Source organism: Haliotis rubra, unplaced genomic scaffold, assembly GCF_003918875.1.
Source record: "Haliotis rubra isolate DU_JTF1 unplaced genomic scaffold, ASM391887v1 Scf520, whole genome shotgun sequence".
Taxonomy (NCBI): domain Eukaryota; kingdom Metazoa; phylum Mollusca; class Gastropoda; order Lepetellida; family Haliotidae; genus Haliotis; species Haliotis rubra.
The window spans coordinates 769,068-796,091 of record NW_025767214.1 but is presented as its reverse complement, the minus strand read 5'-3'; the positions used below and the strand labels follow the sequence as shown (position 1 = coordinate 796,091).

General features: G+C 43.1%; 1 protein-coding gene and 2 long non-coding RNA genes across 3 annotated transcripts; 1 reads left to right on the top strand and 2 right to left on the bottom strand.

The window, feature by feature from the left end:
- Positions 1 to 1,033: 1,033 nt before the first annotated feature.
- LOC124252677 lies at positions 1,034 to 11,715 on the top strand. Its single transcript, XR_006891999.1, has 3 exons — positions 1,034 to 1,045; positions 8,650 to 8,651; positions 11,630 to 11,715. It is a non-coding gene; the product is annotated as an uncharacterized LOC124252677 (long non-coding RNA).
- Positions 11,716 to 12,187: 472 nt separating this feature from the next.
- On the bottom strand, positions 12,188 to 12,992 carry LOC124252672. Its single transcript, XR_006891998.1, has 2 exons — positions 12,950 to 12,992; positions 12,188 to 12,498 (listed from the first exon to the last, which is right to left on the bottom strand). It is a non-coding gene; the product is annotated as an uncharacterized LOC124252672 (long non-coding RNA).
- A 3,841-nt stretch (positions 12,993 to 16,833) lies between these two features.
- LOC124252669 (uncharacterized protein K02A2.6-like) lies at positions 16,834 to 19,038 on the bottom strand. Its single transcript, XM_046686331.1, has one exon. It carries the CDS (start codon positions 19,036 to 19,038, stop codon positions 16,834 to 16,836), a length of 2,205 nt encoding a protein of 734 aa, XP_046542287.1.
- Positions 19,039 to 27,024: the final 7,986 nt, after the last annotated feature.

Sequence of the window (27,024 nt, the reverse complement as noted above, 5' to 3'; positions counted from 1 at the left end):
TGAATCCCGTTACAGAGTGGTGGTAGATGAACGTTTGTTGAAGCGAGACTGTACATGCATAGGGGGACATTCATTACTTCCACATCTATAATGGCAAAATTGTCGTCCACACCACAAATCTACAGGAAGTGAGTGTCAAAGTTGGCTTTAGAGACTGTCTGTACCATGTTGGCGAGCAACATTGGCGACACATTATCTGTACACAGATGCAAAGTGCAAGCTTGAAGACTGTTCCAAAGGATTTTCTCAGGAAGAAAACCTTGATGCCTGTGGATGAAAAACGTTTGTATCGAGAACACTGTTGAGACCATAGAGAATACAAAGGAGGACGAGGTCCAACAGAAAGCTTAACGATGACGACCATTGATTCCTTATTGCGGCTGACTGGCTCGTATCGAAATGCAAATATACAAAACGGATCGATCCCACGTAGCGTTTCAATCTGTAACACAGAGCTCAGTGTTGAAGACGGTCAGCGGCGGGACAACCTGAAAATGGCATGTGGTTGAAGATGGTATTACAGTGTATTTCCTGAAGTGGCCCGAGTATCACTCCAATTCTCGACCTACAACTGCGGGTTGACAGAATGTTGAGCGAAGACCTCATTTGAAACTCCCACTGCGGTCTTCCAATGAAATGTTGGATGGTTCATACGTCACGCGTTGCGGTTCAACAAAAGATGGGTAGCGAGCTGCTCGGCTCCACGAGGCGAATTCCAGATGTCAGAATACTTTTAACGCGCGCTTACCGCTACGTCTCTACCTGAAATGGGTTTTCTGGACCTCTAGCCCGGGCCTTACAAGTATGGAACACCCAGTACCGGATGGTAAGGATATGTCCCCAGAAATAGAAGCACTACCTGGTTGTTATGAGGCACCATGTTTGCGTTCTGGACGGAGCCAGCTATATCCCTGCTAATCGCTGCCACAACACAATCAATATCGGGTCAGTATTGTGTCGTAGTCTTTACAGTAGTAACAACAGCCCCTGATTAACTTCTTTCACGTCCGACCAAGTGTATCATGGACGGTGGAAAAGAAACCTGGTCTGCGGCTCCAGGGACAACCAGGCAGCAACTGACTCGAGTTGCCATGGAAACTCAAGGCCTATGGGCAAATGCCGGTAGACAACCAGATTGCTGCCGCTCAAAGGCTATGGAAAACCAAGCATCTATTGTACAGGGATCTGTAGAGAACCAGATTGCTGCCGGCTCCAAAGACTGTGGAGACCCAGGCCTCTCTTGGACAAGGATCTGTGAAACAACCAGATTACTGCCAGCCTCAAAGGCTGTGGAGACCCAGGCCTCTCTTGGACAAGGATCTATAGACAACCAGATTGCTGCCGGCTCAAAGATTGTGGGAGACCCAGGCCTCTCTTGGACCAAAGGGTCTGTAGACAACCAGATTGCTGCCGGCTCAAAGATTGTGGAGACCCAGGCCTCTCTTGGATGGGGGTCTGTAGACAACCAGATTGATGCCAGCTCAAAGGTTATTGAAATCTGCTTCCTCGTACATGGTCTGTAACCAGATTGATGCCAGCTCAAAGGCTGGCGCGGAGACCCAGGCCTCTCTTGTACAGGGTCTGTAGACAACCAGATTTAACGCCGGCTCAAAGGCTATGAAAGGAAAACCAAGCCTCTCTTGGACAAGGGTCTGTAGACGGCCAGATTGGATGCTAGTTCAATTGCTAAGTGAAAACCAAGCATCTGGCAGGGTCTGTAGACAACCAGATCGATGCCGGAGCAAAGGCTATGCAAATCGGTTTTCCCTCTGGACAAGGGTCTGCTTAGACGACCAGATTGATGCCAGCTCAAAGGCTATGGAAAACCAAGCATCTGTTGTACAAGGGTCTGTTCACAGTCAGACTGTAACCGACTCAAATGCTATTGAAATCCAAGCCTCTCTTGTACAAGGGTCTGTTAGGAAGTAGCGTGGGTTGCTTCACCGTCTCAAAGGCTATGGAAAAACCAAGCCTTTTCTTCAACAAGGACCAGTGAGCCAGCCAGATTGCTGCCGGCTCAAAGGCTATGGAAAACCAGGTCTCTTTTTTAGAACGACCTGTAAGAAAGCCACGTCTGCTGCCGACTCAAATGCTATTGAAATCAAGCCTTTCTTGAACAAATGCCTGTAGACCTTAAGACTGCTGCCGGCTTAAGTATTGTAGGGAAACCAGGCCTCTCTTGTGCAAGGACCTGTGGAGCAGTCCAGATCTGTTGCCGCCCCTCAAAGGCTGTAGAAAACAAAGTCACTTCTTTCAACAAGGACCAGCAGACAGCCAAATTGCCGCCGGTCCGAAGGCTATGGAAAACCAAGGCCTCTCTTCTACAACGACCTGTAGAAAGCCAGATTGGATACCGGCTCAAAGGCTATGCAAAATCCAGAAGCCTCTTGGACAAGGGTCTGTAGACGACCAGATTGGATGCCAGACTCAAAGGCTATGGAAAACCAAGCATCTGTTGTACACGAGTCTGTTCACGGATCGTGACTGCTGCCGACTCAAATGCTAGTGAAATCCCAACCTCTCATTACAAGGGTCTGTTGATAGCGTGAACACTGCTCGTCTCAAAAGGCTATGGAAAACCAAGCCTTTCTTCTAACAAGGGACCAGTGCAGACAGCCAGATTGCTGCCGGCTCAAAGGCTATAAACCAGGTCTCTTTTGTAGAACGACCTGTGTAGAAAGCCATACCTCGCTGCTGACCTCAAATGCTATTGAAATCCAAGCCTTTCTTTGAACAAATGCCTGTGAACCTTAAGACTGCTGCCGGCTTAAGGGCTGTAGAAACCCAGGCCTCTCTTGTGCAAGGACTGTAGCAGACAGTCAGACTGTTGCCGCCTCAAAGGCTGTAGAAAGTGAAGTCACTCTTCAGCAAAGGGACCAGCAGAACCCAGCCAAATTGCTTGCCGGGTCGAGGCTATGGAAAACCAGGCCTCTCTTCTACAACGACCTGTAGAAAGCCAGATTGCGTGCCGGCTCAGGCTGAAATCCGAGCCTCTCTCTTGGACAAGGGTCTGTAGACGACCAGATTGATGCCACAGTCAAAGGCTATGGAAACCAAGCATCTGTTGTACAAGGGTCTGTTCACAGTCAGACTGCTGCCGACTCAAATGTATTGAAATCCAAGCCTCTCTTGCAACAAGGGTCTGTTGATAGCGTGGTTGCTACCGTCTCAAAGGCTATGAAAGCCAAGCGCTGCTTCAGCAAGGACCAGTAGACAGCCAGATTGCTGCCACCGGCTCCAAGGCTAAGTGGAAAACCTTGTCTCTTTGTAAGAACGACATGTAGAAAGCCATGCCTGCTGCCGACTCAAATGCTATTGAAATCCAAGCCTTTCTTGAACAAATGCCTGTGAACCCAGCAAGACTGCTGCCGGTTTAAGGGCTGTAGAAACCCAGGGCCTCTCTCTTTGTACTAGGACCTGTAGACAGTCAGAGATCTGTTGCCGCCTCAAAGGCTGCTTGAAAACAAAGTCTCTCTTCCAGCAAGCGACCAGCGAACCAGCCAAATTGCCGCCGGTCCGAAGGTTGGCTGGAAAACCAGGCCTCTTCTACAACGACCTGTAGAAAGCCAGATTGATGCCGGCTCAAAGGCTATGCAAATCGAAACCTCTCTCTTGGACAAGGGTCTGTAGACATGACAGATTGATGCCAGCTCAAAGGCTATGGAAAGTAAGCATCTGTTTGTACAGGGTCTGTTCACAGTCAGACTAAGCTGCCGACTCAAATGCTATTGAGAATCCAAGCCTCTCTTGTACAAGGGTCTGTTGATAGCGTGGTTGCTACCGTCTCAAAGGCTATGGAGAAACCAAGCCTTTCTTCAACAAGGACCAGTAGACAGCCAGATTGCTGCTTAGGCTCAAGGCTATGGAGAAAACCAGGTCTCTTTTGTAGAACGACCAGTAGAAAGCCATACTGCTGCCGACTCAAATGCTATTGAAATCCAAGCCTTTCTTGAACAAATGCCTGTAGACAGCAAGACTGCTGCCAGGGAGCCCAGGGCTCAATGTAGAAACTCAGGCCTCTCTTGTACAAGGACCTGTAGACAGTCAGACTGTTGCCGCCTCCAAGGCTGTAGAAAACAAAGTCTCTCTTCAGCATGTAAGGACCAGCAGACGGCCAAATTGCCGCCGGTCCGAGAGGCTATGGAAAACCAGGCCTCTCTTCTACAACGACCTGTAAGAAAGCCAGATTGATGCTTCGGCTCAAAGGCTATGCAAATCGAAGCCTCTTGGACAAGGGTCTGTAGACGACCAGATTGATGCCAGCTCAAGGCGCTGCGGAAAACCAAGCATGCTGGTTGTACAGGGGTGTTCACGGTCAGACTGCTGCCGACTCAAATGCTATTGAAATCAGCCTCTCTCTTTACAAAGGGTCTGTTGATAGCGTGGCTGCTACCCAAATCTCAAAAGGCTATGGAAAACCAAGCGCTGCTTCAACAAGGACCAGTAGACAGCCAGATTGCTGCCGGCTACAAGGGCTATGGAAAACCAGGTCTCTTTTGTAGAACGACCCGTAGTAAGCCATACTGCTGCCGGACTCAAATGCTATTGAAATCCAAGCCTTTCTTGAACCAGTGCCTGTAGACAGCTTGAGACTGCTGCCGGCCCAGGGCTGCAGTAGAAACCCAGGCCTCTCTTGTACAGCGGACCTGGCAGACCTTGATCAGACTGTTGCCGCCTCAAAGGCTGTGGTAGAAAACAAAAGTCTCTTCTTCAGCAAGGACCAGCAGACAGCCAAATTGCCACCGCCGGTCCGAAGGCTATGGAAAACCAGGCCTCTCTTCTACACAACGGGCCTGTAGAAAGCCAGATTGATGCCGGCTCAAAGGCTATGCAAATCGAAGCCTCTCTTGGACAAGGGTCTGTAGACGACCAGATTGATGCCAGCTCAAAGGCTAGTGGAAACCGGCATCTGTTGTACAGAGGTCTGTTCACAGCTCGAACTGCTGCCGACTCAAATGCTATTGAAATCCAAGCCTCTCTTGTACAAGGGTCTGTTGATAGCGTGGTTGCTGCAGTGCAAAGGCTATGGAAAACCAAGCCTTTCTTCAACAAGGACCAGTAGACAGCCAGATTGCTGCCGGCTCCGAAACTGTGGAAAACCTTGTCTCTTTGTGTAAAACGTGACCTGGAGAGCTTTTCATACTACTGCTGCCGACTCAAAATGCTATTGAAATCCAAGCCTTTCTTGAACAAATGCCTGTGGTAGCGACAGCAAGACTGCTGCCGGTTTGTTAAGGGCTGTAAAGAACTGGGCTCTCTTGTACAAGGACCTGTAGACGATCAGGACTGTTGCCGCCTCAAAGGCTGTAGAAACAAAGTCTCTTCTTCAACAAGGACCAGCAGACAGCCAAATTGCCGCCGGTCCGAAGGTTGCTATCGTGAGCCTCGGCTTCTACAACGACCTGTAGAAAGCCAGATTGATGCCGGCTCAAAGGCTGTAATCGAAGCCTCTCTTGGACAAGGGTCTGTAGACGACCAGATTGATGCCAGCTCAAAGGCTATGAAGAGCCAAGCATCTGTTGTAACAGGGTCTGTTCACAGTCAGACTGCTGCCGACTCAAATAGCTATTGAAATCCAAGTTTCCTATAGCGTTAAGGATATGCTTGATAGCGTGGTTGCTTACCGTCTCGAGGCTATGGAAAACCAAGCCTTTCTTCAACAAGGACCAGTAGACAGCCAGATTGCTGCCGGCTCAAAGGCTATGGAAAACCAGGTCTCTTTTGGCCAAGAACCTGTAGAAAGCCATGCTGCTGCCGACTCAAAATGCTATTGAAATCCAAAGCTTCTTGAACAAATGCCTGTAGACAGCAAGACTGCTGCCGGCCCAAGAATGTAGAAACCAGGCCTCTCTTGTACAAGGACCTGTGAGACAGTCAGACTGTTGCCGCCCTCAAAGGCTGTAGAAACAAAGTCTCTCTTCAACAAGGACCCAAAGCATGACAGCCAAATTGCCGCTGCGCCGGTCCGAAGGCTATAAGAGAACTGCCGGCCTCTCTTCTGGCCAACGACCTGTAGAAAGCGGAATTGATGCCGGCTCAAAGGCTGTACAAATCGAAGCCTCTCTTGGACAAGGGTCTGTAGACGACTAGATTGATGCCAGCTCAAAGGCTATGGAAAACCAAGCATCTGTTGTACGCAAGGGTCTGTTCACGATCCGACTGCTGCTGACCCTTCAAAATGCTATTGAAATCCAAGCCTCTCTTTGTACAAGGGTCTGTTGATATGCGTGGTATGCTGTCTCCAAGGCTATGGAAAACCAAGCCTTTCTTCAGAAAAAAGCAAAAGGACCGAAAGTGAACAGCCTGGGTGCTGCCGGCTCAAAGGTTGCTATGGAAAACCAGGTCTCTTTTGGCAAGAACGACCTGTAGAAAGCCATACTGCTGCCGGACTCAAATGCTATTGAAATCCAAGCCTCTTCTTGAACAAATGCCTCGTGAACAGCAAGATCTGCTGCCGGCTTAGGGCTGTAGAAACTCAGGCCTCTCTTGGTACCAAAGCGTACCTGTAGACAATCCAAGACTGTTGCCGCCTCAAAGGCTGGCAGAAAACAAATCTCTCTTCAACAAGGACCAGCAGACAGCCAAATTGCGTCGCCGGTCGAGAGGCTATGGAAAAACCAGGCCTCTCTTCTACAACGACCTGTAGAAAGCCAGATTGATGCCGGCTCAAAGGCTGGTGCAAATCGAAGCCTCTCTTGGACAAGGGTCTGTAGACGACCAGATTGATGCCAGCTCAAAGGCTATGGAAAACCAAGCATCTGTTGTACAAGGGTCTGTTCACAGTCAGACTGCTGCCGATCTCAAAATGCTATTGAAATCCAAGCCTCTCTTGTACAAAGGGTCTGTTGGATAAGCGTGGTTGCTACCGTCTCAAAGGCTATGGAAAACCAAAGCCTTTCTTCAACAAGGACCAGTAGACAGCCAGATTGCTGCCGGCTCAAGGCTATGGAAAACCAAGGTCTCTTTTGTAGAACGACCTGTAGAAAACTTCATACTGCTGCCGACTCAAATGCTATTGAAATCCAAGCCTTCTTGAACAAATGCCTGTAGACAGCAAGACTGCTGCCGGCTTAAGGGTTGTGGTAGAAACCCAGGCCTCTCTTGTACAAGGACCTGTAGACAGTCAGACTGTTGCCGCCTCCAAAGCTTTGTGGAAAACAAAGTCTCTCTTCAACAAGGACAGCAGACAGCCAAATTAAGCCGCCGGTCCGAAGGCTATGGAAAACCAGGCCTCTCTTCTACAACGACCTGTAGAAAGCCAGATTGATGCCGGCTCAAAGGCACATGCAAATCGAAGAAGCCTCTCTCTTGAGGTCTGTAGGGCAGGCAGATTGATGCTAGCTCAGCAGTATGGAAAACCAAGCATCTGTTTGTACAAGGTGTCTGTTCACAGTCAGACTAAGCTGCCGACCTCGAAATGCTAGTGAAATCAAGCCTCTCTTGGCCTGAGGTCTGTTGATAGCGTGGTTGCTACAGTCTCAGCGTTGCTATGGAAAACCAAGCCTTTCTTCAACAAGCGACCAGTAGGACAGCCAGATTAAGCTGCCCGACAAGGCAATATGGAAAACCAGGTCTCTTTTATCAAACGACCTGGGAGAAAGCCATACTGCTGCCGACCCAAATGCTATTGAAATCCAAGCCTTTCTTGGAACAAATGCCTGTAGACAGCAAGACTGCTGCCGGCTTGTAGGGCTGTAGAAACTCGGGCCTCTCTTGGCCTGGGACCCGTAGACAGTCCAGACTGTTGCCGCCTCAAAAGGCTGTAGAAAACAAAGTCTCTCTTCAACAGGGACCAGCAGACGTAAAATTGCCGCCGGTCCGAAGGCTATGGAAAACTGGTGGCCTCTCTTCTACAACGACCTGTAGAAAGCCAGATTGATGCCGGCTCAAAGGCATGCAAATCGAAGCCTCTCTTGGACAAGGGTCTGTGAGACGACCAGATTGATGCCAGCTCAAAGGCTATGGAAAACCAAGCATCTGTTAAAATAAGGGTCTGTTCACAGTCAGACTGCTGCCGACTCAAAATGCTATTGAAATCCAAGCCTCTCTTGTACAAGGGTCTGTTAATAAGCGTGGTTGCTACCGTCTCAAAGGCTATGTGAAAACCAAGCCTTTCTTCAACAAGGACCAGTAGACAGCCAGATTGCTGCCGGCTCAAAGGCTGGCGGAAAACCAGGTCTCTTTTGTGGGAACGACCTGTGAAAGCCATACTCGCTGCCGACTCAAAATGCTATTGCAAATCCAAGCCTTTTCTTGAACAAATGCTCTGTAGACAGCAAGACTGCTGCCGGCAGGGCTGTAGAAACCCAGGCCTCTCTTGTACAGGGCCTGTGAATTGATCAGACTGTTGCCGCCTCCAAAGGCTTTGTGAAAACAAGAATCTCTTCTTCAACAAGGACCAGAACACGCCAAATTGCCGCCGGTCCGAAGGCTATGGAAAGGCTCAGGCCTCTTTTTGTACAACGACCTGTAGAAAGCCATTAGATTGCTGCCGGCTCAAAGGCTATTGAAAACCAAGCCTCCTCTTGGACAAGGACCAGTAGACCACAAGAATGCCGCCAAAATCGAAGCCTATGGTAAACCAGACTCTGGATAGTACTGTTGTCATGACTGGTTGAAGCCCACGCTCTTTGTGCCGGGACCACAAAGTGGTCAGGTTCCACGGTGTCTATGGAAAAAAAACCCACCTCTCTCTGGCGATGGGGCTACAAATAACCAGAATGATACTCATCAAGATTTGGGGTAAACCAAACATCTCCAGCTGCAGACTGGCAGTGAAACCACGCTGATAGTACATGGCAGGCTTCAGAAAACAGGAGACGCCCCAATACAAAACAACAGACTGACACTGAAATGATGATGCTGAAATCGGCTGTCGTGGTGGCAGGATCTTTGGATATCAAGGCAGGTGCGTGTCCAAGACTTTCGCCACCCAGGCATTTGTTGCATCAAGTGATAATTCTCCAAGGGATCAAATCCACGTGGTAGACCAAAAGACAAAGACACCCATCACTCAGGTGTCATTCGAAAGGAAGTCATTTCAGGACAAATCCATGCCTCCAAATTTAATGAAACTCGGTCCAACCAACATACCTGCTATACGGCTTTTCCTGGCAATGTTGAGATAGTGTCCCGTCACGCAGTGTCAAAGTCGCACAGTGTCCAGCCGCGCCAGAAGGAAAACATATGTACAAGCATGACGCCAGGGATCTTCACCAGCAAGACAGACGAAAACGTCATACAGGGAAGACGAAAGCACCATCCACTCTCAGACTTGAGACAGAGCACGAACACAACAATGGCTACAAGATGAGAAGGTAAAGAAACAGGTTGCTAAACACCGGATCAACTTGGCATCTCATGGTGAATGTACCTTTTACATATTTATACTCCATCTCTACTTTCTAAGATAAACGTTTTATATCTACATTCCAAAGAGTTGAAAGTGAAGTCATTTCCTTTGCATTGTTAATGCACTTCGTCGTTTTACATCTTATGACATATTGTCACAGATATGATCGCCGTGGAGAGAAGAAAAGTTCAGAAACGTCCATGACTCAGAATAATTCGAAGGCCAGCTGCCCAGACTGGAAGAACGTAAGTAATATCCGTATGAATCCTGTGTAAACTGTTAACTGTTAACTGCTGTCGTCATATGTCCGGCCAGGGTTATTGGAAATCATCACGTCTTGCGATCAGAGGGTTCTTCATGGCGGTCTCATATAATACTGCCACCTATTAGTAACGTTTGAAAATCAGAAACTATTGATTTTAGAAATTTTCACTTGCAAGTCCAGACTTGGGTGTAAGTTTCGTATAAATTTATATTTCGAGACGTGACGTCACAATTTTACTGGCTTTGTCAAACCACTTATAGATACATCAATACCATTTTCCAGATATCATATCACATCAAGCTGTATCTTCAGTCTGGTTCCTGGGGTCTGCTGTGCTAGCATTCTGCCCGGGAACCAGGCTGCCCTCCACCTTCAGCATCTTTCACAGCTGTGAATCACACACACATATATATGTACATTTGTTATTGTTTTTACCAGGTACCGCTTCCGCTCTTGCACCGCCTGTGTTGGCACTTTGCTTGAACACTGGTAGCAGCATTGACTTGATCGAACTAAAGCAGGTGTACTGTGTTATTCACTATTATACCCTCACTTCAGTAAACAGAGTATGGTGTTTGTGATGTTTTGTATCGTGTTTACTGAAGCATTGCCTGTCGTGGTATGGTTGGTATGACAATACTGTAAAGATCTGTCAGCAGCTTTCGTGTTTGACAGATATTTTAGCATTTAATAAATTTTTCTTTATATATTTAGAGCAAACATTGACATAAGACAGGTAACTATATAGTGAAAAGGTATTACAGACATAGATGCGTATATATACATAGTTATGACATTATTTATCCCACTCATTAGTTTATATTTGTATTCTGAATTGAAACGTAAATATGGACTGGATCGTGGAGTTTTCTCGTAATTAGAACATTGTCTTGGATTTGGGACCAGACCAGTTCCATGACGAAACAAGGGACTATTTATGGAGCAATGGTTCATCTTCTCTCCAAACAAGAAGGAAATGGCAGCTGGAAACGGTTAATGTAAAGTTCTCCAGGCTGTTCATCAAGATAATTCAGGGTTTTCATTGTTGTGCAATATGTTGTATAAATGGGGGCTTGTGGACTTTTAAAATAATTTGTTTCCCGTGATAGGAATGTAACTTATATGAACACAGGGGGCTTGTAACCTAAACACTGCCACCAAAGGTATTTTCTGTCACCGACGGGGTTTTTAGTAACTACTTTTTAGCTTTACAAGCCACTCTGCATACGGAATATGATTAACCCAGAGGAATTTGTTTTATCTGTCCAGAAGCAATTTCAGTATGTTTCTTTACTGTGGGTTTACACTTTCTCCAAGGAGAGTGATTGGGGTAGCGTAGTGAAGTTAAAGCGTTCGCTCGTCACGCCGAAGACCACAGGTTTCCGATTGTCAACTTTGGCACAAATGTGTGAAGACCATTTCTGGTGTCCCTCGTCGTGATATTGCTGGAATATTGCTAAAAGCTAAAACTAAACTCACTCACTCACTCAGGCATGCCCTCTAGGTAATGGACGCCATGAGACAAACCGCCACAATATGGTCGAGAGACGCTGAAGGCCGAGGGCAAGAAGATGGGGCATCTGCTACACTATTTCTCCCAGAGAAGACGAAGCGACGGATATCGTTAAGCTAATGGCCCAGATACATCAGATGTGATTTCTGCACAAACAGTGCAGCGCATGTCATCTGAGGCTGTTATCAAGGTCCACACTGGCTTTTGTTCATCGATGGCCTTTACGGTATTTGATATTCCCACTTCTTTCATTGTCGTAGTTGTTTAATCAGAATTATAAATATCCAAGCCTTTGTTAACTACATTGATAGTTGTCAACATGCAGTAAAGCTCATGCTAAAGTGTGTCTCCCTATGAGCACATATGCACCCTCTCATCATAGTTTTGTCTGCTTTCGAATTAGGAGTATGTAAATTATCTTTAATTATTTAGATTACGGTTACAAATATATGTTTATTATGGTCCTTAGTCCTCAAATGTAGGTTTACCTGGCAAATAGATTATACAACGTGGATTCTGAACCAACATATGATGATGACACCCAATATTCAGTTTAAAAGAAAGAATCAGTATCAGGGCCTTTGGCTTCTTCAGAGAAGCAGATTTCGGACTGGGTTCCTGATGACGTGTGAAAATATAGTTTGATACAGTGCGAATTATGTAACTGATAAGGTTCAGACAGTTTCCAAGTATTCGTCTCTTTTCATTTGTTATGATTAAGGAAATGGTTTTAGTTTTTTTATTTGTGATGATTAAGGAAATGATATAGTCTTTTATTTGTGATGATTAAAGGAAATGGTTTAGTCTTCTTTATTTTGTGATGATTAAGGAAATATTTTAGTCTCTTATTTGTGATGATTAAGGAAATGGTTTTAGTCTTTCTTATTTGTGATGATTAAGGAAATGTTTTTAGTCTCCTTATTTAAGATGATTAAAGGAAACGTTTTAGTCTCTTATTTGTGATGATTAAGGAAATGGTTTAGTCTTCTTTATTTGTGATGATTAAAGGAAATGTTTTAGTCCTCTTATTTGTGATGATTAAAGAAATGTTTTAGTCTTTTATTTGTGATGATTAAGGAAATGGTTTAGTCTCTTTTATTTGTGATGATTAAGAAAATGGTTTAGTCTCTTATTTGTGATGATTCAGGAAATGGTTTAGTCCTTTATTTGTGATGATTAAGGAAATATTTTAGTCTCTTATTTGTGATGATTAAGGGAATGGTTTAGTCTTTTTTATTTGTGATGATTAAGGAAATGTTTTAGTCTCTTATTTGTGATGATTAAGGAAATATTTTAGTCTTTTATATGTGATGATTAAGGAAATGTTTTAGTCTCTCTCATTTGTGATGATTAAGGAAATGTTTTAGACTCTTTTATTTGTGATGATTAAGGAAATGGCTTAGTCATTTATTTGTGATGATTAAGGAAATGTTTTAGTCTCTTATTTGTGATGATTAAGGAAATAGTTTAATGTTTTATTTGTGATGATTTAAGAAAAATGTTTTAGTCCCTTTCATTTGTGATGATTAAGGAAATGTTTTTAGTCTCTTTTATTTGATGATTAAGGAAATATTTTAGTCTTTTATTTGTGATGATTAAGGAAATGTTTTAGTCTCTTATTTGTGATGATTAAGGAAATATTTTAGTCTTTTTTTTGTGATGATTAAGGAAATATTTTAGTCTTTTATTTGTGTTGATTAAGGAAGTGTTTTAGTCTCTTTTATTTGTGATGATTAAGGAAATGTTTTAGTCTCTTATTTGTGATGATTAAGCAAATGGTTTAGTCTCTTATTTGTGATGATTAAGGAAATGGTTTAACGTTTTATTTGTGATGATTAATAACATGTTTTAGTCTTTTATTTGTGACCATTAAGGAAATTTTGTTAAATCAACTTACGAGCGGTAAACTGTGTCAGAGTGTGTCTGGAGTTTGAATCTTACCTAATTGGCTCTGTATTGTGAAATATGGTAATAAGGAACAAAATATTGGTGGAAGGGAGATAACTCCATTTTCTTTAGCGGTATGCAAGGTGAGCATGCTGCTGGATAAAGGGGAATAACTCTGGGGTTTTGAAGGATATTAGAAGGTTGTAAATTTTTCTCAAATATAGGCTCAACTGCACAGTATCAACAACCTGGACACTAACGCCAAACAGAGGTCGTATACCAACCCCCCCTTTTGTCCTGAAAGTTTATTAAATGACCATTGAAACTCGGGTGAAAATGAAGTGTGCACCCTCCCTTTTCTCAATAGTGTGCACAAGCATGGTTTCTGAACATTAATTCTAAAACAGATCTTCACGGGTTGTGGGTATATAGCTTGTGCTTCAATGTGCAACATCGTGTCACAATGCACAAAGTTTGCCTTCATCTTTCGATTCAGGAAGAACAGCCAGAAACAGCCAACTAAGCACTGTCACATTTAGACAGATACAACAGTTTAGCTTTCAATAAGCTGCAGTTGCAATGAGCCAGATGAAGCGACAGAGACCTTGGCTATCTGCAATGGTGCATGCCTCTTTCACACAGTTCCTCAGACTGTTTATTGTCTGATTATTATATGGAGACCTTTAGCTTGTAATAGAGATAAGATGAAGCTGATGAGGCTAGCCTTAGCGTTGTACGCATACCAGATGAAAGACTACACAACGCAGATGTGTGGATGACAATGAGCGCGGTGTGGATGGCGCCGACGGGACCGGATATATAGTTTAGCTATTTGCAGCCCTCCGCCGTGGAAAAGCAGACGGGCAAAGCATAGGCAAGTTTGTACTTCCTCCCGCGGGGATAGCAGGCAGGTAAGGCATTGCAAACTTTGTACTTCCTCCCGCGGAGACAGCAGGCAGGAAAAGCAGGCTGGTAAGGCATTGGAAACTTTGGTACTTCCTCCCGCGGAGACAGCAGGCAATAAAAGCAGGCTGGTAAGGCATTGGAAGGTTTGTTCTTCCTCCCGCGGAGACAGCAGACAGGAAAAGCAGGCTGCTAAGGCATTGGAAACTTTTGTACTTCCTCCCGCGGAGCCAGCAGGCAGGAAGGTTTTGGCTGCCACTGTAAAGGTAGGAGCCAAGTATCCATATTTTAAACTGATTTGGTGTTACGTCCCGTCGGCACCATGCCAAACGGCCCACATGCTGCCCACTGCTGGACAGCGGTCGGGGCTGCCATCCACAATGAGTTAAACAGTTAAAGGGGGAGTAGGGGATAGGGCGCAAAAGAGGTTTCTCTAATACTTAATTGCCATGCAGTGCTGCCAGAATGGCCCGATGTTGAGCCGCCATGCCCAGCTTGGATAAGTGCACTCCGATGAGGTACTGGGCGAGGCCCAGGCTACGTCGCTGCAGCCCGAGGTGTTATAACTGGAGCCAGTCACCCACGATGGCCATGCAACCTGTTAAGTTATATGTCATGTCTGGAGATGTCCTAGGAAGACTCAGATAACATGAAACTGTGGTGGGAGACGAACACTTTATTCCATGTTGGTTTTGCCTTGGCCTACACAGACGCACGCTGCCCATGGACCAGTCGTTGTGTACAGACTCTTAGGGAGTAATCATTATGCAACATCTCCCTTTCTTTAGAAAAGTAAAGATAGCAATTAACACACTATCCCAGCAAACAATTTAAACAAATGCTAAACAAGTTAAAATGAACAAATTAAAGTCTATATCTCTTTCTTGAGAAATTAAAAGTTTTTGCTGAAAAGCAGGACCACACGTCATATCTTCCTCCCTTTTTTTCTTTTTAAGGCACAAAGTCCCTGTATCGGGGTGGTGGTCTGACCACCCTGCCTCTCCTCGTTCTGATCTCATGACCAGGTGCTGTGCCATGAACAGAACTGTCCATGATCCTAGGAGTGTTCACAGGAGTGTTCACATCAAAGTCTACAGGAGTTTTCAAAATTTTCACAGGAGTTTTCACAAGGGTTTTCACAGGAGTGTTACCAGGAGAGTTCACAATTGACTGAAACTCTTTCATTGACCTTTCATCCATTCTCTGCTCTTCCAAATCCAGTTCGACATCTTTAGTCTCAGGGGCAGTCTCTTGAGATTTTCTTAGATGGTGTCTATTTCTCCGAAGAGATCTTCCATCTTCTGTACGTATGTCATACGATCGTACATCCACTTGCTGTTCTACAACAGCTTTCTTCCATTTCTTTTTGTCACGACTGAATGGCTTCACCCGAACTACATCTCCATCTCTCAGTTCTGAAAGTTCAGCTGCACCGCGATTGTAGTAGTAAGCTTGTTTGGACCTCTTGCTTGAAAGTGCGGCAGGGACGTTTTCAATAGTTTTTGGCTGCAGCAATCGACTTGACGTTGGTAGCTTCGTTCTCGTTCTGCGCCCAAACAACCTTTGAACTGGCGAGCTGCCTACACCGTCAGTCGGCACATTTCTTAAGTCCAAAAGGGCCAGAAAGGGGTCTGACTGTGCATGCTGAGACTTACTCATGGGTCTTTTGACGATCTTCACAGCACTCTCCACTTTCCCATTCGACTGTGGGTACCTGGGTGATGAAGTGATATGGTCAAACTCATACTCTGTTGCAAATGTATGGAAAGCTTCAGAATTAAAGGGAGGTCCATTGTCTGACACAATCTGATTGGGAAGTTAATGCCTCGCCAAATGGGATTTCAACTTTTTTAATGATTTCAGGTGCCCTTTTATCATGCAGTCTGTCAACCTCAAAATAGTCAGAGTAGTAGTCAACAGTTTCTCCCATGGACGACTAGGTATTTCATGACTGACCAATGGCTCTCTCGTCTTTGATCCTGTTGCAGCGTATTGCAAGTATCACACTTGCTGATGAAATCTGTGAGGTCAGCGGCCATATTGGGCCAATACACAGACTCTCTGGCTCTTCTGATACAACCTTGTATCCCCAAGTGACTGTAGTGAATTCTTTCCATGATGCCAGGGCGGATACTGACTGGCACAACAACACGTTCACCCTTGAACACTATGCCGTTTTGAACAGAGAGCTCATCGCGAAAGGGGAAAAAGACCCTGGCACACCATGGCACATCATCTGACGACGTTGGCCAGCCGTCCTGAATCAGATCCTTCAGTATCGTCATTGATTTGTCTTCCACAGTTGCTTTTTGTAACTGGTCAATTCGTTCCTCAGATATTGGCACATACTCAACCATGTTGATGGATTCAACGTCAAGCGCTGTCTGACATCGAACATCAACAGCAAACACATCTCCGTCATCAGTCTCAGTATGTTTCACATGTGGAAGATATGCTCTACTCAGAGTGTCAGAAAAGAACATTTGAGATCCCCTTTTGTAGATGACCTCAAAATCGTACTTCTGAAATCATTACATCATGCGTTGGAGACGCTTCGGAGCACACAACAGACTTTTGCGCAGTATTGACTCCAATGGCTTGTGGTCCGATTCCACGACGACCTTCCGTCCGTAGACATACTGTTCAAATCGTTCCATGCCAAAGACAATCGCCAACATTTCTTTCTCTATCTGAGCATATTGTTTCTCAGTGTTGGTCAAAGATCGAGATGCATATGCTACAGGCTGACCATTTTGGATCAGACAAACACCCAGTCCATTTTGTGATGTATCACACTGAAGGCTTGTCTCGGCGTCATTGTCAAAGTACTTCAGTACAGGTGGTTCAGACAGAATATGTTTGATTTTTTCCAAACAATTGCCATGAACTTGCTCATCCCACCTGAAGTTCACATCACTTTTCAGCAGATCCCTCAGAGGGTGCAGTCACTTCAGACAAGTTGGGTACAAATTTCTGAACAAAGTTCACCATCCCTAAAATGCGCTGAATACCCTGCTTATCCGTTGGTGTGGGCATGTTTGTGATTGCTTCAACTTTCATGTGATCAATCTTTAATCCATCCGAGGTTACGACATGTCCCAGATAAGGCACCTCAGTCAGTTTCAGTTTCAGTCTGGATCTGTTCAGTTTGATATTTCTGTTCCTGCATCGATCAAGGAACTTGGACAACTTCTCATCATGATCAGCTTCAGCCACTTCATAAGTGTCTCCAACACCATAGATCAGAACATCATCATGTACAGCACGTACTCCATCCAAGCCACATATTGCCTCATTCAAACGGCGCTGAAACTCCTCAGGTGCTGGTGACAACCCGAATGGCATTCGTAGCCAACGGTAACGGCCCCAAGGTGTTTCAAATGTTGTCAAGAAACTGCTTTCCTCCTCAAGCTGGATATGCCAAAATCCATTTTTAGCATCTGCTAAAGTAAAGCACTTAGCGTTTGATAATTCCGGCAGAATGTCATCAATTGTCTTTATTGGATAATGATTCCTCTTGAGAGCTTGATTCAGTGGTTTAGGATCTATGCAAATCCTTATCTTGTCAGTACCCTGTTTCTTGACCACAACAAGGGCAGAGATCCAGTCAGTAGGAACATTCACAGGGGTGATGATCTTCAGATCAGCCAGTCTTTCAAGTTCAGCCTTGAGTTTCTGTTGTAAGGCAAGTGGAAACTTACGACATGGTAGCTGGACTGGTGTCACAGTCTCATCTACTTCAAAACGCAACAAGCCATCAAGTGTGCCCTCTCCCTCAAATACATCCTTGTAACGATGGATCATGTCCGTCAGGTCCAATCTTGCTAACTCTGTAGAAACATCTCCACTACCTGAGATCTGGAAAATGTTCTCAAAGTTCACAGTGATCAACATTTGTTGAACAGCTATTGCACCAAGTATTGGTGGTGAGCCTCTGTCCCTCGTTATCAAGAATTCAATGGTGTATTCACCCTGATTCCTTGGATTTTTGACAGTCACTTCACACTTGCCAACAGTTTGAGATTTCACTCCATTGTACATTCGAAGAGTAGTATTGACCTGTGTTTCCAACTTTTCCAGGTGGGGATCCTGAAACACATTAGCGTAGATAGTCTCTGGCAACACATTGACAGTAGATCCACAATCTAACTGAAATTTGACCTCAGTTTCCTTGATGAGGAGGACAGCAAAAATCTTCCGTAAATACTGTTGACTTTCACAATGTAATTGAACACTGTTCACATTTTCAACATCCACTGATAAAATATATTCATCCTCAGTATCTTCATCACTCAGTAGTTGAACATTGGCTTGACTCGACTGGCACACATAAGCAAAATGATTTGGTCGTTTACATTTGTTGCAAATTCTTCCCCATGCTGGACATTCCTTCCTGCCGAACACATGACTGCGTCCACAAAATTTGCACTGTAGAGACTGATCACTTCTGGTAGTCAATCCAGGTTTAGTTTCCTTTCCTTTGGGTTTTTTGTAACCTCTAGTTTTACTGATAGCTTGCACATCCTCAGTGTTTGATAGAGATTTTAGTCTAGCAGCTGCTCTCTCATGGGACCTACAGACGTCAATACAATCTTTGAGTGATAGGTTCGAAGACTGCAGCAGTCTCTTGCGAGTGGAGTTATCACAAATGCCCATCACCATTCGATCCCTGATGAGACTATCTTCAAGCGTTCCATAATTGCATGTTTTAGCTAGAGACCTAAGTGTTGCTACATAAGTATCAACAGATTCAAAGTGTTCTTGATTCCGTTTGTTGAAATTGAACCGTTCCCATGTTTCATTGGTCTCGCCAATGCAGTAAGCTTCTAGTTTGTCCAATATTTTCTCGACTTTCCTCCTATCACTTTCACTGTCGAATTGCAACCCATCCAATATGTCTAGAGTCTCATAACCAATACAAGTTAACAGTGTAGCTGATCTGCATTCATCAGAATCTGTCTTTGTTCGAGAAGCAAGCTCATAGTTTCCCCACATTCGTTTGAACTTTATGAAATTTCTCGTCAAATCGCCCTTCAGATCAAGCTTAGGAGGCAAAGGAATGTTCATAGGTACGTGTATCACTTGTGGTGAAGGAATATTTCCACTTTCATCAGCCATGATTGAGTAGTAGTAGCAGTAGTTTCGCTTGTCCATATATTACTCACGACTAGCAATATAATCCGATTCACAGAAACTCCGTTAGTCACAGATTCAATATTGTCACACAAAACATCGCATGCTCTCCACTATCGAAATTAGGTGACACTGAACCACGTGCGTCTCGGCTCTTTCAATCAAAAGATATTCAGTCAGTAATGCACAACAATTTGTAAAGTTTGTCAGGCGTACTCACTTCTGACACCATGTTAAGTTATATGTCATGTCTGGAGATGTCCTAGGAAGACTCAGATAACATGAAACTGTGGTGGGAGACGAACACTTTATTCCATGTTGGTTTTGCCTTGGCCTACACAGACGCACGCTGCCCATGGACCAGTCGTTGTGTACAGACTCTTAGGGAGTAATCATTATGCAACATAACCCATAATTATTCACATTAGATTTGTGTGCCTAACCAAAGCATACGAATATACGCCCTGTAGGCATTAGATCTCCAGTAACCAAATTCCTGAATCTGAACTGCCAGAATTCCTTGTAACACTGCTGAGTTTGCTGCCCCTAACCGAAATGAATGAGAAGAATATAAGTTAATATTGATGGGTTGTTTTGCTGCCGTCAGCGTCTTCCTGAGCACTGCCTGAAACTGAAATCTTGTTAGAGGAGCCGAGTTAGTATGAATAAAGAGATACCCGTCTGAACGTGGTCGCACAGCCAAAAATCGCACCAGAGCTTTGACAGGGCATAGTATGGTCTGAGGGACTGCCAGAATGGCAATGCGTGTGCCGCGGCCCTGCTGGTCTAGTTTTGGAGGCCTGTAGGACCACCTCCACGTAGGATTGGTCGCTAGCAAAAGACATGTCCTTCAGCAAAACAGCCCGCTGTGACGTGTCGCTTATTGAACGGGCGACTACCTCACTTACCTTGAAAAAACAAAAACAAAGAATGTTAGTCGCTGATTGAACGGGCGACGACCTCGCTTACCCTGAAGAAAGAATGTTAGCAGGTGCGCTGCTGAAAACAGAGAAGTTTCATATGAAGACCTGCATACCCTGGGAAGGAGTTGCACAATGCGCGTTAGCAGATCAACTGTAATGGGCTGACGCGTGTCTGGCTGCCTTGCTATCCTGGCCATACCGGCAATGGCTTATTGCCAGATATGAGGGCTCGTCCAGGATCTGAACCCGGGACCTCTCGCCTGAGTTGTGGTTTTTTGTTTGTTTGTTTGTTGTTTGTTTTTTTTGTTTATAAAATTACACAGAAATGTAAAATATTAAATTTTCTATCCGTTGGTATAAATATAAGTGCAACCACCTCAGCGTTTTGGTTGAGAAACAGACCTCGCCAAATGTTGTCCACAATTTTGTTATGCGTTAAAAACAGTAAATTATTCCGCTTTTTATCGCGCACCGAAAAAAAGTACTGTGCTACGAATTTTTTAATTTGGCATTTTTACTGAAAGTGTGAGCTAAGAAAGTACAGCCCGATATACAAGTGCATACCAACTGGGTTTATGTGCTTACGCACAACGCAACACGCCCAACACCAAAAAACGACTCGCAATAAATGGCAAAACGTCAAACGACGACAGAGAGGTCATGCATGTATAATGATAAGGGGGCATAACTCCGTTATGCTTAACACTAGGTCAATGTAACTCAGATCACATGTAGATGATGTGGATATGGCCGCTATATATTCTTTATCCTTCGCCCATGGCGAACCAAACTATTCCAATTCCAAGTTCCCCAATGTGATCGGATACGCTTTGGCAGTTTCACAATTTACAAGAAAGATGACAACGCACCACATGCGAAAGCACGTAACAGCGACCCAGATGGCCCTATCCGAGTATATAAGTTAGTTCTTAGATTCCCATATTCTCCTGTGTGGATATATGTATTTTGACTAATTTTGCATCGTTATTACCAGAGTACTAGCCATATCTTCAAATGTAATGAAATTGCTGAAAATATTACCACATTTTAGTTGACGTCATTGCTTGCTTCACGCACCCTGCGATGTCGGAAGACGACGACCTTGGCACGCTGATCAGCATACATCTCACCCAATTTCCATTAATTGTATAGAAGGTCTCGGCTTCTATGTCATAATTAAACACTCTTTAGATAAAACATAAAATGACTGATTTTTCCCTTTAAATAGTGTCCTGACTATATCAACAATTAGACAGTTTGACTGTGTATCTTATTATGAGCAACACGCACACCTGTTTGGCATTAATTTAACGTAAATGAAAAATTAATATTTGGCAACACCCGAATAGTTTGTTAGGATGAGAATTTTCTTTCTTTATGATTATGTAGCTATTTTTCTTCATAAGTATGCAATGAAATATGCAAAAGATAGCCTTTATGTATGGAACTATATATTAGAATATGGATGTAAGATTTGTCCAAATCAACACATGGCATGGGTTTGTATATCTCCAAACAATGTTCCTATAAATGTCGTTAGAGAGTGATATCCTGTCATAACAATATGAATTGAATATATTTTCAAAAACAATGATAGTGAATCATAAAACGTTACCAACAAACGCGCACCTGGCCAATCAATATACGTCATTGTTTTGTATATAAAACGACACAAAAAAATGCAATGAACAAGAAAATTCCTTTAAATATATGTGCATATACATTTCATAACATATGTAAGTCATTTTCATTAATTAGTATCAGTTTACTTATAAGGTTGAATTAAATCGCCTATCATTAACCAGTCCATATAAAACTGCAATATTAGCCCAAATGCATTACACATTGTACATCATAGGGACTAAAGTAGTTGCAGCTATGGCTACGTTTCATCTTCTAAAGAGCACTCACATTGCAACCAATATTTACATGAAAACTGGTACCAAAAAATAGCCAATGATTCATTGATATCAAGAAGGTTGCTGCTGCGTTTGGCCAAAGCGTTTGTTAGACCCTTCCTGGACTACACGCATATATACTGTATGTTATACTGTCAGTTCTTTTGGAGGCAGAGGGAAGGTCAATGTGCCACCAGGTTTGATTGACTCACGTCAAGCATTCACATGCCACCTGTATGCCTCAAGTTCTTAAATATGGGTTGTCCATCAATTGGGCTACCACTTATTTAAGGTTAGAAAGGGGCAATTGAATCAGGACAATAGCCACCCTGCTTACATTGTCTATCTATGCACATCCTGAGAGCAAGTTATCAAGCTGCAATATGGAACAACTGTCTGGAAGCTGAATATCTAACAGATGGTCGTGGATGGGTGGAACAAAATGGTCACATGGAGATTTGCTGGATGACAGGACCTCTTGCTCAAGAGGCTGTTCTTGAGTTCACTTCTTGCAAGTTCACAACAGCCTGTAAACTGTAAACTGTAAAGTTGTCAATGCCTTACCAATGGACTGAAATGCACTGTGACATGTCGGAACCAGATTTGTGACAACATGGTATGAGAGGACCATGACATGCCATAGAGTGACACTGATGATGAAGCTGACGTTTATGCTGCGGAACAGTAAATATCACAAACCAATTTAAGGAACTTGAAGGTGCTCTCACTACTTGAAGTTAAAGAGCCGTCTTTAGAATAAATGAAATGATGAGTTTTCGAAAAAGTTGTTTGAGCTTACAATTTGATTTAAAGGTATCAAATAACACAACTTGATATTAATTAAATCCTTTTAATCATGTTAGCACTATTTGTACATCCCTATTTTCATTTCTAGCCTATTTGCTAAACTTAACTCACAATTAAAGCTTTGAATTGACTTTTTTTTAAAACGTTGGGTTTTTTGGCGGCCATCTTGGATTTAGCCTCGTTCTGAGTTTGAGCTACCAAACCGACATGGCCATCATACATTTTTGATATGTGGAGACAATAACAACTTCAACAAACATAAGAGCATTTGGTCCCACTGAGTGGTGCCGAAAAATTGTCTGGCTCATGGCCTATAAGCCCCATTTGTTACAAAACATGTGTAAAAAGTCTATTTTCTTTTGTACCTCGAGAACAGAGTCTGCAAAAGTACATAAATCATCAGCATAGAGAAGTATAAAGAACTCTAATAAATCTTCATGAACAAAGATCCCCCTGCCACCGAAATGCTGAATGTCATTTTCCAGCTGGTTTATGAACAATGAAAATAAAAGAGAGGACTCACAATGCATCCTTGTCTAACACCACTGAAACAATTGAAATGATCGTGATATTGCTCCTTGATATTTTAACAGAGGCCAAAGTTTATTGGGTTCATGTCCTTAATGATAGTAAAAACTTTACCATGAATATCATTTGAATAAAGGACATACCACAAAAGTTCCCTGTTGACGGAATCAAAAGCCTTTTGAAAATCGACAAATAGACAATAAAACCTTCCTTTCGATTTAGATAAGTACTTCTGTACTAGAGACTGGAGAGTAAACATGTTATCAACCGTAGAATACCCCTTCCGAAAGCCAGCTCTACACTCTGGGTATTTATCATACGAATCTACAAATGATTTTAATCTGTTATTCAAAACTTGTGTAAAAACCTTGCAACAAATATCCATAAGTGAAATACCACGAACGTTGTTGACATTATGAACGCTTCCTTTCTTGTGGAGTGGAAAGATAATACTTCTGGACCAATGATCTGGAAAATAACCACTTCTACCTATATTATTGAAAACAGTAAGGAGATAAGGAAGTAAGATATTTTTACCACACTTTAACATTTCGGGCAGAATACCATCGGGACCAGCTGCTTTGCCACATTTCAAGGCATCAGTTGCACTTAAGACCTCATCTACCGTAAAATCACTGTTCAACAAACTGTTGATATCCTGATCATTACAAACATTACAATTCACAGCTTTATGTTCTGTGACGACACTGCTACAAAATGCAACAAAATCCTTATCTATTACATTTTCAGTAATGTTCAGCACAGCCTTAAATATTCAATCCATTGTGCAACACTAATAGTTGAAAATGTTCCTGGAGGCTTTCTGATATGAGACTTCACTTCTGCCCAGAAAGCTTTTGCATTTTTATTATCATTACATGATTCTAACATTTTAACTACCGCCGCTTCTTGAAATGCTTCCCGTTTGCGGCGACATAACTCCCTAAACCTATTACGAGCCTTATGAAAACTTGTTAAACTGGCAAAATCGCCCTTAATTCTAAAACTATCCAACAATTCATACTTCCTGCGCTTAAAACGCTCACAATCCTCATCAAACCATGGTGAGGAAACAAAGTTGTTTGAGGTACTACTACAGCATGAGACCATACCACTGTCTCTAGCTGAATCCTGTATGACTGTAGTCAGTGTCAACTGCGCGTGTAGAACCTACGTCTGCAAGATGTTCAGCAAGAGACAATTGATCTAGTTTCTGTTTCAAGCACTCGCTGAAATCATTAGATTTCTGAGGGCGCCAAAAATATTTCCTTATGATAGTACCACATGCATACTGAACGACAGGTTCTGTCAACGTTGAATTACATTTTAAACTACAGTTAATTGGAAAATGGTCCGACTCTAGACGTGTATTAACAGTAAAATCCGATAATGAGTGGACGGGTGTCAGTTGCAGTAGAGCTGCCATCTGGGTGAATGTACTCAAATCCTAGAAGAATATCATTCCGAGTTTGAAATAAACACGAATCCAAAACCAGAAATATACAATCACTATATAAGGTGTTTACATACTTCACATAGTTGCAAACACTTTCCGCACTAACACCACCACACCACCTCTGTTGTTGTAGTCGCGGTGATTGATGTAAACAGAATGTTCGTGAAATGAATGTTCAATGCTTTCTTTCGAACGATTCTTCCAAATTTCCAAAAATGAGAATATGTCATAACGTTGACAAAAGTTAATAAGGTTCAAGTTAGTAAGTTTATTTCTCAGATCTTGAATGTTCCAACACATGAAGGAGACGTTTTCACACAGAGCCCGGCCATCTTCCGAGCTGTCGGACGCCACGTGGCTTGCATCACTTTCCCGCCTGTCGGTTGGACGACTTCCTCTCGGGTGCGTTTTGTCGACCCGTACAGGCGACGATGTTTCTAGATCATAAGTGAGGACAGTACCGTTATCAAAAACAAGTTTGTCGAAACGCAGACGACATTTCTCACCTCGATCTCTAGCCTCTTCCATCAACACTTTAAGTTTCTTTCGCTTCTGTCTAACCATGAAAGAAAAGTCTTCCGATATTGTTAAGCCAGTGTCTATTAGCAATTTTGCGTTGCCAGGAACAGATGATTTCACATTGTAATCCAGAAATTTTACAATGATAGACTTTCCTCTGTTTATTTGATGAGCGCGTTCAATAATTACGCCAGTAATATCCATATTCATGGTGTTTTCCATAACATCACGCACATAGTTTTCACAGTCTGTCCACGTTTCATTTGGTTTGGCTTTAGGAACACCATGAAAGAAAATGTTATTTCGTCGACTCTGGTTTTTAAGGTAGTCAATTCTTGAGGCAAGTGTTACCATGTCTTTTTTCAAAGTTTCGTTTTGTTTTTCCAAATGTTCACACTTGCTGTTAAACCTGTAACTGTTGAGGTAAGAGTCGTCAATGTTGTTTTTATTGTCGTCAACTGTGATACTAAATCCGTCTGAACATTATCAACTTTAGTGGAAACCAGTTTAATTTCAGCAAGTAATTTTTCAAAGTCCGATTTATCTGTTTCTACCAATTCTGACGACTTTACTTGCTTGGTATTGGAAGTATTTCTGGTATCGGGGCCAGGGTTTGGCTCTATGCCGGACCGTAACAACAACATTTCCACAACTCGTACAGACTGAGTGCAGTTTAGAATTGACCTGTCGAAATAATATGGTAAACAAGGAAAGACAAACAGACGTAAATCACTTTGGGATGCTTCTTTAGGACCTATGTCACTAGTTGCGCACACTAGCTGCTTGTTCACCTGATGTAGGGCTGTTAGCGCGAGAACTTCATTTTGGCTTCGACACCTGTTTTTGTGGTATGTAAACAAAGTCGTCGTTACAAATCCTGAAGCTGTCTCACTACAGAAAACGTCAGGTTTAGCACACAAGTCGGCGGTGGTAACAATGTTGGACCAATATAAATTACATCAACCAGTTCGTAAGCATAAGGCTTGAAAAGCTTATCATCAGCAGGAGTGATGAAGGAGAGATTACCAAGCGGTACGACATGTCCATTAATGGCGTCTATTTTGAAGACGGGGAATATGCTTGGATTTTATCAATCTGTTTTAGACAACGGGGATGGACAAATCTTCTAACACAAGCCCTCCAAGTGTCTATCGATACACCCATTTTATGTATGTGAAAGATTTAAAGGGTATTTGGGTGTATTTTAGTCAATTTTCACATATTTTTGACAGCCGTCGTGACTCCGACTTCACTTACCCGCGCATGCGCACCACCTATCAGGACTTTATATCAATCATTTCTAATTCCTTCATCCCTATAATCCTTTTTAAAATTTACCCTTTACTCCATAAAGAGACGTTTTAAGAAAGTAAGTTATAACAACCCGTCTAATTGGGAAACTTGGGAGTATTTGGGGCTAATATAGACCAATATTGTAATGTGGATAATCCATTTTGGAAGGATGCCCTGCACGCATGGAAGAGATATAGAGGTCTTTTTATAACTGATCAGAATGATATTTCCAAAATACTTTCTGAACCGCTCTGGTTCAACCATCAGCTTACGGATCCATCCCTATTTATAAAAGATTGGTTTGATAATGGAATCACAGACATAAAGGACCTCTGTAACTCTAATGGTCTATTGTCTTTAGATGATTTCAAGGCCAGATATCCTAGACTATAACAGAGTGATAAAAAATATTCCAGTGTCCTGGAGAGATGCTGTCAATAATCAGAACTTTGTAAATCAAAATCTTGTGACCAATGATGCTTTATATTCTCTTATTGTACCTTCCAAACGATGTAGAATGTTTTATGACAAATTGAGAAAAACTGAT

Excerpts from the sequence above, each read along its gene's own strand:
- LOC124252669 (XM_046686331.1), bottom strand. The coding sequence starts at position 19,038 with ATGGCTGATGAAAGTGGAAATATTCCTTCACCACAAGTGATACACGTA.